Source organism: Alosa alosa, chromosome 22, assembly GCF_017589495.1.
Source record: "Alosa alosa isolate M-15738 ecotype Scorff River chromosome 22, AALO_Geno_1.1, whole genome shotgun sequence".
NCBI classification, from domain to species: Eukaryota; Metazoa; Chordata; class Actinopteri; order Clupeiformes; family Clupeidae; genus Alosa; species Alosa alosa.
In genome coordinates, this window is record NC_063210.1 from 13,328,127 (window position 1) to 13,340,728 (window position 12,602).

Below are 12,602 nucleotides of genomic sequence, written 5' to 3' on the forward strand. Positions count from 1 at the left end.
GTGCCAGCCTCAGGTGGTTAACAGACCCCCCCCCTCACCCACTGGCAGCCAGATGTTGATGAGGCCTTCTTCCTGTTAGAAGGGACTAACCCTCCGGCCGCCACCTGTGTCACCATCGGCTTTTAAGGTGCTTAGACAATGGCCATTGTTAATGGTGTAATGCAAGCACTATTTGAACTGAATTCAGTTAACACATAAAATGTGTTCATGAAACACCCTAGAAATACACTGACTGTGAAACCCTATTGTATGCTATACAGGTCTGTTTCTCTGCCTTGTTAATCTGAGTAAAACCACGGCCATTGACCGGTTTGTCTTAATGCAGCGTTTGCTCTTCACAAATCTGTTCCTCTTCATTCTGGTCATCATGATGCTCATAGGACACAATGATGGTCCTGTTGTTTACAAGGGCTGAATGATTTGGGGAGAATATCTAATTGCGATTTCCAAGATTGCGATTTAATTGGTTAGCATGCAAAGCACAGTACCTCTGTCTGATGAGTATGGCTGTGCGTCACATAAAGATGAAATTAATATGTAGCATTATTGACCATTGGTTAAGCTAGCCACACAATTAATTGCAGCCTTTTTTGAGATTTGCTAATTACATAAGTTCAAATTGCGGTTTTGATTTGATTAATCTTTCAGCCCTTGTTCACTTCACACAGTGTTCCCTGTCACTTTCTGTATCTCAGCGGTTATGTTAAGACAAGATGGTGCTGCATCATGTGTCGGAGCCTTGAGTTCTCCCTGTTCACCCAGTCTGGGCCTGGGTGACAGTGTCGAGTGCTTAATTTAAATGACTCGTAACAGCTGTAAGAAAGGGGCTGGATGGGGTATTTGTGTAGACAGGACATGTGTTGGGCTGTTTTTTTTTATCTTTTTTGGCTCGGGATTAAGTGCCTTGCTCAAGGGCACAACGGGGGAATTTTTTTTGTTTCACATAAAACTCGATTTTCGATTTAAAATCTTTTTTTTGCACATCATTCAGATTTGTTGATTAGATTTTTTTTTTGCTTCTTCTTTTAAATCGAAATAAAGGAGGTTTACCAGAAATGGTACAACGGAATGAGTAGGTGATATGAAAAACAGGTCATCAATGTTTTGCCAGGGAAGTCCGTTCACTGCAAGTCATGTTTGTTAAGAAACTTTCAAGTCTGTTGATGTCAACTCTTTGAATGTAGAGAATGGCTGTGTCCTTCACTCTTCAGTGGTTGGCTGTGTGCTGGGTGGTGTTGAATGCGTGTGTGTGTGTGTGTGTGTGGGGGGAGGTCTTTTATCAGACAGCCTTCAGTGGTGAACGTGGAAGCTCAGCCAGCTCACAGACATCATTATGTGTAGGTGCTGACGTGCATACTTGAGTTACTGGGAAGGTGTGGGTACTGTATTTGTGCAAGTTAGAGTGCTTATTGTGTGTGTGTGTAAGGGAAATATTTTGTTTCTCTGTGTTAGTGGGTTGGGGTATCTCTGGGAGATGGAATGTGGAGATAAGTGTGTGTGTGTCTGTCTGTCTGTGGGGTGAGATTTCTGAGCCTGTGATCATAAAGCTGTGTGTGTGAGTGTCTCAGACATGCCTCAGCAGTCTCCATAACAATTTCCAGTGTGTGTCCCTCAGACAGTCATTCTCTGGCTGCAGTGCGGCTTGAGGAAAGGGGGGGGGGAGTAGCAGCAGCAGCAGAGATGAAGGGATGAGAAAAGAAAAGGAAGGAGGAGGGAAATGGACAGACACAGAGGGAGGGCAAATCAGGGGTGGTGGTGGTGGTAGGGTGGTGCTGAGGAGCCAGACCTGGTTTGTTTATCTGCTGTGCTTGCAGCAAATCCCTTGTTTGCTCTGGCGGGAGTGGATGGGGCCTGCAGAAATGTTTGGATTGTTTAGAGGAGGGCCTGCTGTGCATCAAGTGTCCTCTAATTAAGGTGTAAATACTGCCACACTTCCCCCATTTAAGCTCCGCATCACAGAAATAGCACATCGAAGACGCGGAGTGATTCTGAGTTACGGCTGGAGCGCATGAATGTGCCCTGACATAATAGATCTTTGTCTGTGGTCAGGGTGAGAAGTATATTTAGTTTGCCACTTTAGACTGCAAACCATCTACAGACCAGTGTGAGATGCTGAGGCCAGAAATTGCCATTTTGTCTTTTAAAAAAGATTGGACTTCACACTAATCTTTATTATTTATTGATTTTGGCCCTTTTTGTCATACCCGACTGCTTAAACGATTCACTAGATCACTCGAAGTGTCTGGAAAGAATGAAATCTAAATGACTTGATGAATAATTAAGGAAAAATGGCCAGCTATGTATATTTTTGGCAGGATGCATATTTGAAATGTAGCATTGGCTATTACAAGGAGACACTGTCACTATTATTGTAAGTCTACAAGAGCGTTTATATTTTTAGCTACAACAACAATAAAAAAACATGCTGCACCTTTTCAATACGCTCTTGACCAAAGAGGCAGAGGCATTTCCTTTACTGCCTTGGCCAGACAGAAACGTGTGAATGATCTAACACAACCCCCCCCCCCCACACACACACACACACACACACACACACACCCCCTAACTCATTCAAGCCTTTGGCACAGTTGGAGTTTATCATGTGAAGCGCCATCTCATTTGTTCCGTTGTGTTTTCGTCTGTTTGTTGTTGACTCTGCTGTGTTTTTTACTTCCTGTGTTTGCTGTGATGTCGTCGTCGGCGGCGTCTCTGCTGCTCCTGCCGTGGTGATGGTGGTGATTGACAGCTGCGTGTGGAGTATGGGTACAACTGCCAGTGCCGCGCCACACCCCCCTGCAGTGCATGAGGGCGTCCACGGCAACGGCAACGGCATGGCGGACAGCAGGCAATCCCTAAGTGTCAGCTCGCTCCAGACGGTCAGCATCCACAACAACAAGGCAAAGTCCATCATCACCAACAAAGTAGCACCGGTGGTCATCACGTAAGTGTCGAGCGTCAACGCAGCGGGTAAACATCTGATTAGGCCGTGGGTGAGGGGTCGGGTGGGGGGCAGAGGGGGCTTTAATCCTCCCAGATGATTGTGGATGGGAGGTGGGAATCTAGATAAACATCCATAGTCTGAAGGTCTGGAAATGGTTAGCCTACATCTTGAATTGACTCTCAAGGCACATGGTTAGTTTTTTATTAATGCCTTGCATTTGTCAACGGTATGTATCAGAGCATTAAACTTCACTGCCAGCATCTAAGCAATGGATAATGGAGCCATGCCACTTATTAGTCATTATAGTTTGTGGTGCTGTGGTAGGACATGGGGCCTTTTTGTGAATACTCTCTCCCTCTCCCCAGGTATAATTGTAGGCAAGAGTTCCAGATTCACGATGACCTTCACAAAACCAATTACAAAGTGGGCAGAATTTCTGACACCATGCCTGAGCACTATTTGGTGCAGGTAAGTGAAGATGACTTACTCCTCCAAAACACTCAGCTGTTTGTCAATGACTCCAATATAGCTAGATATAACTGATTGACTTTAACTGTTAATTTGATCCAGAAACCTTGTCACAGAGATACATATTCACTCCTGCCCCTAGTTCATTAAGGCATCAGCCTTTTAAGCGTCATATGAAGTGATGGGCTTGTAAATAAGCTGTTCTGGCTCTTCTGATCTGACGAGGGCTGTTTGGAGCGTGATCAGCCTCGTCTTGACGCTTTGAACTGGCTCAGCCCATCTCCGGGGGCCATAGAGGTCATGTGAGTGACCCTATTGTTTCAGCTGGAGTTTCAGTTTGCCGACAAGTGGGCATGGTTTCGCTTGGGCCTGACGCGAATAAGTTCAGAAGAGGGAAAAATTCACACATCTCTACTAAGGCCTCACTGTCGTTTGCTGTATTTTTCTTGCCCTGACATATTTAGACTTTTAAGTAGTTACGTTTATACTTGCAGGTGTATGTGGTTCTTCATCTATTAACGGTCACACCAAGTACATTAATTGCTAGAAGCAACCTTAACTAAAGTTAATATAATTTAACTTAAATAATTTATGGTTTCTGGTTTTTGGAGTGAAGAGATGAACATTCTAGATTATGTTTTGTTCTAGATTATATTCTAAATTATTTTTGACTCTCATTGCACTTTTTTAAAGGATTGCTTTTCTCATCCGTAGGGGAACTACTTCATGGTGCAGGACGTGTATAGCAAGGCAGATGTTTTGAACACTACAGCGAGTCATGGAGCTCCCAACTTTCGCCAAGTCAAGGGCAGCTACCCACTCTTTGGCATGGGACAGCCCAGCCTCAATGGCTTCAAACAGGTCCTCCAGAGGCTGCAGAGCCAAGGCCACGAGGTAAGTCTCCTGTTCCTTCCTTATGTTAGTAATAGGTTATAGCTTTGTAAGAGGATGAATCCATATATATGTGCCTGTGGTCCAGTATTTTTGTAATCTTAAGGACATGGTGCAGAAATGTGGGGTTCTTACATAAACATTGTCAGCCACTATGCCCTAAAGACTCTCCCATGTCCCTAAATGGAAAGTGAAGTGGCAGATCAAGCCATGGTTAATTACACAGGGGCATTGCTGAATTCCTGAACCATGTGGTACTCTGAGGATGAAGGTTGTGGCAATGACACAGCCTCTCTAGAGGGTGTATTTTGGTTTCTTAGACAGGGTGAGGCAAACCGTTTTACTCTCTCTCTCTCTCTCTCACTCTTTCCCTCATCCCTTTAATGTTGCTATTTTTGCAAGGAGATCATTTTCCTCTGCGTGCGCGAAGAACCGGTGGTGTTCCTGCGCCTGGCAGACGATTTTGTCCCGTACACACCCCGCCGGAAGGAGAACCTCCATGAAAACCTCCACAGCCTGGACAAGGAGCTGACCGCCGAGGCACTGGAGGTGACCATCAGGAAGGAGGTGAGCTTGCGGCAGATGGCTTGTTTTTCTCCCTTAAACCAACATCATGAAAGACTTTATATCTATGCCTCTTGGCATCAATATTCAATGCCTTTTCACACTACGACGGTCCCCGGTTCATACAATTTTTTTCAAAGGTTCATTAGCCTACCCGATCAGCATCATTAAATAGTGCAATACCCAGCAATCCAAGCGCACATTGCCAATGTCAGAGACTTCATTCTGTATGTTATAAGTCACTGTAGCGTCAGAATGGGTTTGAAGCTATTATTTTAGAATAAAGGAACTGCATAGTGTTGCTTTAAAACTCTGGTAATGACCATATAAAATGCCTTATTTAGATGACTCTTGGAAAAAAACTGGTGCTTACATTGTTTGATAGCAGATTTAGTCTCTAGTGATCTCCCGTAATAGAGCCATTTGCTTTGCTTACTGTCTCAGTATTTGCTTTGCTTACTGTCTCAGTATTTGCTTTGCTTATGGTCTCAGTATTTGCTTTGCTTATGGTCTCAGTATTTGCTTTGCTTACTGTCTCAGTATTTGCTTTGCTTACTGTCTTTGTTCCATTTTCCTCCCACCAGCTGCATGACTTTGCCAAACTGAATGAAAATGTGTTCTACGTCTACAACGACATCGAGCACTTCAAGGACGAGCCTCAGAAAATCTCCATCTCTTGTGACGAGGACATCCACATAACGGAGGAGGTCTACAAGAGGCCCATCTTCACCATGCCTGCCTACAGGTGCCTGACCATGTCTGACCACTGCTATTTATTCATCAAAGCACAAAGCAACTGGTGTTACGCACTTTTCTGACTCGTTTTGAATCGCCTTTGACTAGTCAGAGTGGCTGCCTACGGGCATACTGAAACGTGTCCTAAAACAACCCTTTCAAAACTGTGCAACTCACTCAATTTTCCTTTAATTGTCACCTTCGTTGTTCCTATGAGACTCATCAAGGACCCTTAATTGTCACTTCTTTACTTAATCTTAAGCGTTGAGTCTCTCTAGAGTGAGCACAGCATATGAATCAGTGTTGGATGAAGGCACTCTGCTGATGTCCACTTCTGTGAAGAGCTCCTAGTACAGTTCCACTTAATCTCTTGACTTCTGATGTAAATTTACATTTGCACTTCAACACACAAATCTGATGTGTATCCTTAACAATTTACTGGACAGTGAAGAATAGTGCTTCATCAATCAATATGACCTCATGTTTAGTGGGAACTGCAAATTAGTCAGTCATTAGTCAGCGAACTATACACAGCCATCTAATATCCTGTATTGATGTATGTCAGCACGACATTGCCCCAATTGCTGCAGAAAGCAAAACCTGTGTTTTGAGCTCTGTGATCTTCTCTCTGTGACGTGTGTGTGTGTGTGTGTGTGTGCGCGCACACACACACACACACACACACACAGAGCTGTCTTTCTCCGAAGCTCCCCCACCTCATTTTCTATCTGCAGCAAATACACAGAAATATTTTCTCTCTCATCTTTCCCTCCCTCTCGGTTTGTATATGGGGGATGTTTGTGTGACGGCCGTTTTTGTTTTTGCCGGGGCCAAGCATTCTCTGAAGACCCACCATGTCCACAACATCCTGTTTGTAATCAGATCAAGCCCCCACTGTTTATTGAAATGTAATGAGCGACCAGGTCATGTGAATGAGGCTTTTTGGGTTTTTGGAGCAGTGCAACAGAAATACAGAGGTCCCAGCTGTGAAGACACTGTCAGTTTGCCCACACAGACACACACCCACACACACACACGCACGCGCACTTGCTCTCTTTCTCTCGTGCTTGCCCACACAGACACACACCCACACCCACGCATGCGCACTTGCTCTCTTTCTCTCGTGCTTGCTCTCTCACGCTCGCTCGCTCGCTCGCTCTCTCTCTCTCTCTCTCTCTCTCTCTCTCTCTCTCTCTCTCTCTCACACACACGAACACACACACACTTGCTCGCTCACACACACACACACACTTGCACTCTCTCTCTCGCTCTCTCACACACACGAACACACACACTTGCTTGCTCGCTCACACACACACACACACACACACACACACACACACACACACACACACACACACACACACACTTTCTCGCTCAGACAAACACACACACAAACACACACTTGCACTCTCTCTCTCTCACACTCACTCACATATACACACACACACACACCACAGCCAACTCCTTCAACTAAATGACGTTATGGACTGTGTGTGTAATGAACGAGCCTCTGGAGTAGCCCCTCATCATTGTTTGCAGTCTCTTTGGGGCAGTTTACAGAATGATAATTTGCCCTTGACCCGCCCTGACATCGGTGGAAAGGACCACTAAACAGCTAAAGAGCAGCGTGTTGTACAGTAGGGGAGAGGGTTGTAGCTCTATGTGGTGACCTTTAATGGCAGATTTGTTTTAAATATCTTACTGTGGAAAATGGATAAAAAGAAAGCGCAGAATAATTTTGGCTTTATTTTGATAAGGAACTGTGTCATCTGTCTGTGTAGGTATCAGAGATTGCCCCTGCCAATGGAAGGAGCTCCCCTCGAAGCAGAATTTGATGCCTTTGTGAACATTCTCAGGGTAAGTTTTTTTTTTTTTTTTTTTTTTTTTTTTTTTTTTTTAAAGAACCAAACAGACAGACGAGAACAAAACTCATGTAACCGAACCCATCCTTTAGAACACTTCCGTCAGAATTTCTGCATGAATATAACAAGCATGAGCAGCTGGTGCCTGACCATTCCCTTTGGTTATGCAAACATTTTCTTGAGCATGAGTGACTTATGGAAGGACGGAAAATTCTAGAACATCTGCAGAGTGTCAGAGATGCTGGTTGGCAAGTAGGTGAGAACAATAGGACTAGATCCTTCAGCACCTTGCCTCAACATCCTTCGCAGGTCATCAATCATAGGTAATCATAATAGTTATGAAAGTGGCACATGATTTGATGGGCTCACACGGACGCTCCAGGTTGGCTGCTGTCAGGTCGTCTCTCCCCACTCCATGTCTGGTTTTCATCTCTGGGCTCTACACCAAATTCTCTCTCTCTCTGTCTCTTTCTCTTTATCTCTCACTGTGTCTCTGTCTCTCTCTGTTGGGAGGTTGAGGCAGAGACATTCTAAAGAATCTTTGGTTGAAATTCAGCAAAAAGAAGGTGTATTAGAAGGCTGGATTTTTTTTTTTTTGTTTTGGACACAGCCTATACGTCTTCACTACTCTCTCATTTTTAGTCACCTTTATATTTCTTTCTGTGCCATCTTCTGGCCTTGGTCCGCAGTCCTTTACTTGTGAAGCATTTTTCTTTTAGTTGGCCTGTATTTTAGTAAGGTCCAGAGCCCTTACGCTTTAATGTCATGGATCTTTAATGTCATGGATATGGATCATGTGGCCTGTCATAAGTAAGTCAGTTTTCTTTCTTTCTTTCTTCCTTTCTTTCTTTCTCATAGATAAAAAAACAAACATATTTAAGCTTCTATAACACACAATGCTCTGGCCATTAAATAGCCTTAGTTGCTGAAATGGCCTTAAATGAAATAAACAAACAAACTCTCTCTTTTTATTCCTCTCTCTCTCTCTCTCTCTCTCTCTCTCTCTCTCTCTCTCTCTCTCTCTCTCTCTCTCTCTCTCTCTCTCTCTCTCTCTCTCTCTCTCTCTCTCTCTGGCCTGTATCATGTATATTTCAGCTCTGTTCAGACAAGAATGAGGAAAAGACCCATGAAATGCCTTCTTTGGGCAAGGCAGCAAGGACATTTGCTGACGGGGCAGAGAATACTTGCCCACTATGCTTGCTTGCCCACTATGCCTGCTATGGCCACTCTTCAGCCTCAAAAAGGTCATGAAGGGCTCATTCATTTCTGTTAGACAGCAGAGGTAGTATGCTAATGGAATAGTGTGTGTGTGTGGTAAGCCTGCTACACTCCACCTATAATGAAGGCTCACTCCCTTTGTGTGAGTGTACTGCTCTTCTATGTGTGTGAAGCCTCTTTAAGACAGTAGCCATTGTTTCAAACCCTTTGCAGGAGACGCCCAGCCTCTCACAGCGACGCGACCCCTCCAAGCCCCTGCCGGCCCTCGTCTTCAGCTGCCAGGTGGGCGTCGGACGCACCAACCTGGGCATGATCCTTGGCACACTGGTCCTGAACCACCTTAGCCCCGACTCACCTGCACCTGAGCAGCCAGAGTAAGGACACACCTACTCCAGCTGTTTCAACGAACATGCACGCACACACACACACACACACACACACACACACAGGAGCATACACAGAGGAGCATACATATACAGTACACAAAAGCAAACACACACATGCACACACTCATTTACATACACAAAAGTTGCAAGACTAGGGGATGGAGTAGGAAATGGAGACAAAATTGACAACAATGTGCAGGACTGAGCAGCAGCCATTTTTTGATGCGTTGAAAATGATTCCAGGAAGTAGGGGCATTATAGCAGAAGGCTGACTTTCCCAGCTCAGAATGAATGAATATTGTCTACCTGATCAGAACCTGATTCACATTGCTGTTTTTATTTTTCAAGACCAAAATGGACCTACATAGAAATATATATATATATATATATATATATATATATATATATATATATATATATTATATATATATATATATTATTATAAAACTCTACAATGTAGCCTTAGCTGGTGATGTCCTGGTGAGGTCACCCTGTTGGGATTTGAAGAATTTTAAGCATTTTTTCCCCCTCTATTTTCCTAAGATAACGGTATGCTATGTGGAATATTATGTAACTTTTACCATATAGAAAGTGAACCAGCAATCCCTATCAGACAGATAGATTAGACGCTGTAGTAACACCAAGTAACCAATAAAGCTTTAGCCATCCCATTTACGGACCAGGAATCTATGTTTAGGCCTACTTCATAATCAGACTCCCTATTGGCCTCTATTACATGTTAGCCTACAACACTATGAATGTGTCATCACCCAACACTATGTCATTAAGCCATGAGGTGAGCCCTAAGGAGTCCTTTGTCAGTGTTTTGAAATGACATGCTGTGTGTCTAATTGGATTGCAGGGCCGTCGAGGCTGAGGAAGTGAGACCACTCTTCCGAGCGATTCAGGCGTTAATCAGCAGGCTGCCGAGCGGACAGCAGATCCTGGAGGAGGTGAGGCCAGGTCAATTGCACTGACAGATTCCCCGCTGCTCTGCTGCACCCAAATGATTTATGCTGCTGCGGCTGCCACCGCCGATGCTTAACCCTGAGGGATTAAAATGAATGTTGCAGTACTTTTTTTGGCCCCCAATGATATAACTGCACAATACTCAGCAGAACATTTGCTGTTAAGAATTGGCCTCATGAAGGTCAAACTTGTGATGATATGTCTTGCATGGCCTGTGGCAATGAGGCAAATTTGGTCAAGGAAGCGGCTTCATTTCATGATGGTCTTTTTCTGTGCCCGCAGGTGGACCGTGCCATTCTCCTGTGCTCAGAGATGCACAACATCAAAGAGGCCATTTACGAAAACAAGAAGAAGCTGGAGGGGATCGGAGAGGATTACCAGTTTCAGGTCTGTGCCCTTCATCCTTCACACTTCATTTTATATTTATCCTCTACCTCAGTCTTCCTCTACCACTTTCTCCTTTGACTATACTTTGACTAGTACTTAAAAGTTCTGACTTAAAAATATTGATTTATATAGTATTGATTGCTACCCTATGGTCTCTTTTGCATTGTAGCTTGAATGTTATTCCTCGTTTTTATAAGTCGCTTTGGATGAAAAGCATCTGCTAATTCGGTCTCTCTTTCTCTCACTCCTGTTGACATTCTCTCTGATTCTGTCCATTTTCTGAAATTAAATTTACTTTGTCTCTTGTCCCATCATGCTCCTGTCTGCGTCTGCAGTTGCTTGTTTAATGTGTGTTCTTGTGAAATATTTGACCGGTCTGAAAATCCATTTCACGTGGGTAGACAACAAATTGAACTTGATTGAGTTATCTGATTCCGTAGATGCGACAAAGTTGAATTGAGTGTCTCGCTGGGCTATGTCTGTCAATTTAATCTCATTTTATTGATGTAGCGCCAATAACGGTTGAAATAGTCCATATATATATATATATATAGATATATATAGATATATATATATATATATATATATATATATATATATATATATATATATATATATATATATACATACATATATATATGTGTGTGTGTGTATATATATATATATATATATATATATATATATATATATATATATATATATATATATATATATATATATATATATATATATATATATATATATACACACACACACATACACACTTACTTACTTATATATATAAGTTACTTACTTATATATATATATAAGTAAGTATATATACTCTCTTGATCCCGTGAGGGAAATTTGGTCTCTGCATTTATCCCAATCCGTGAATTAGTGAAACACACTCCGCACACAGTGAACACACAGTGAGGTGAAGCACACACCAATCCTGACTCAGTGAGCTGCCTGCTACAACAGCAGCGCTTGGGGAGCAGTGAGGGGTTAGGTGCCTTGCTGAAGGGCCGGTTCCTACTGGTCGAGGTTCGAACCGGCAACCCTCCAGTTACAAGTACGAAGTGCTAACCACTAGGCCACGACTGCCCACAATTGGGGGCGAGGAAATTGTGGCTGCCCACAATTGAGGGCGAGGAATGGCCATCTGGGGCTTGCCGAGAAGAGAGAGAGAAGATGGAAGCAGAAAGCAAGCAGAATAATTCATACACGCATCACGATAAAACATTTCTATGAAATGCATAGAAATAGATATATCAATTAATCTCATGAATTTAGAATAGATATATCAACTAATCTCATCAATTTATGAATTCAGAAGAATTCATACACGTATCACAATATAACATTTCTATAAAAATACATAGAAATAGATATATCAATTAATCTCATCAAGTTATGAATTTAGAAAAATTCATACTCGTGTCACGATAAAACATTTTAGCACGTATGTGGCATATGTACTGTACATGATGCGTACAATATTCCATGAAGTTTAAAGAAAATAAGAAATAAGCATGATAGATGTTGGTGATAATGTATAGTCTGCCAGTTAGTATTGGAAAATAAGTCCAGACAGGCTCAATAAGGCCCTGATGCAAAGCCAAGGCCCCCTTCAAATCAGAGAAACTTTTTGCAGCATTCTGAAGAGCTGCACTGTGGATAAAGTGATTAAGGTGGCGATCACACTGACATGCTTTTTTCACCTCCAGAACGTGAGTGTTCTGAATTAGTGAGTTAAAAACATGTGAGGCAGAAATTGATTGTGCACATATTGTTGTTGCTAAGATATATAGTTATATATATCTAGGTAAGAGTCATATTATTTTAAATCTCTAGCTCCCTGATTTGCTAAGGCAGGCAGCTAAGCAACGACCCACTGCGACCTCAGAAGTTGAACTATTTTTAACTTGCCTCGCCTCACGCTTTTAGAAGCCTTGCTTTTTTTTCCTGCTTGTGCTCCAGTTTTATAAATGCGAGGCTCGTTGCAATGGTCACTCACACCTTTCCATGGGGAAACAATTGAACTTGAGTGCTTGGAGGTGAAAAAAGTCTGAACGCCACCTAAATAATTTGTACAGGTTTCCCCCTATCTGTCATTCAGCGCTCTGTTGACCACGGGCTAAAACTGAGGGAATACAGTTTGAAACCACAATATTACTTGGATTACCGTTACCAACT

At 42.9% G+C, this 12,602-nt stretch overlaps 1 protein-coding gene across 1 annotated transcript in view; it reads left to right on the forward strand.

The window, feature by feature from the left end:
* pald1a (phosphatase domain containing paladin 1a) overlaps positions 1–12,602 on the forward strand; it is an 82,821-nt gene that overhangs the window by 15,939 nt on the left and 54,280 nt on the right. Inside the window, 9 exon segments of the mRNA XM_048233706.1 lie at positions 2,747–2,941; positions 3,307–3,409; positions 4,124–4,303; positions 4,703–4,867; positions 5,449–5,609; positions 7,384–7,459; positions 8,896–9,056; positions 9,931–10,021; positions 10,320–10,424. Of these exon segments, the coding sequence (XP_048089663.1) occupies positions 2,760–2,941; positions 3,307–3,409; positions 4,124–4,303; positions 4,703–4,867; positions 5,449–5,609; positions 7,384–7,459; positions 8,896–9,056; positions 9,931–10,021; positions 10,320–10,424 (1,224 nt within the window). The 5' untranslated portion in view covers positions 2,747–2,759.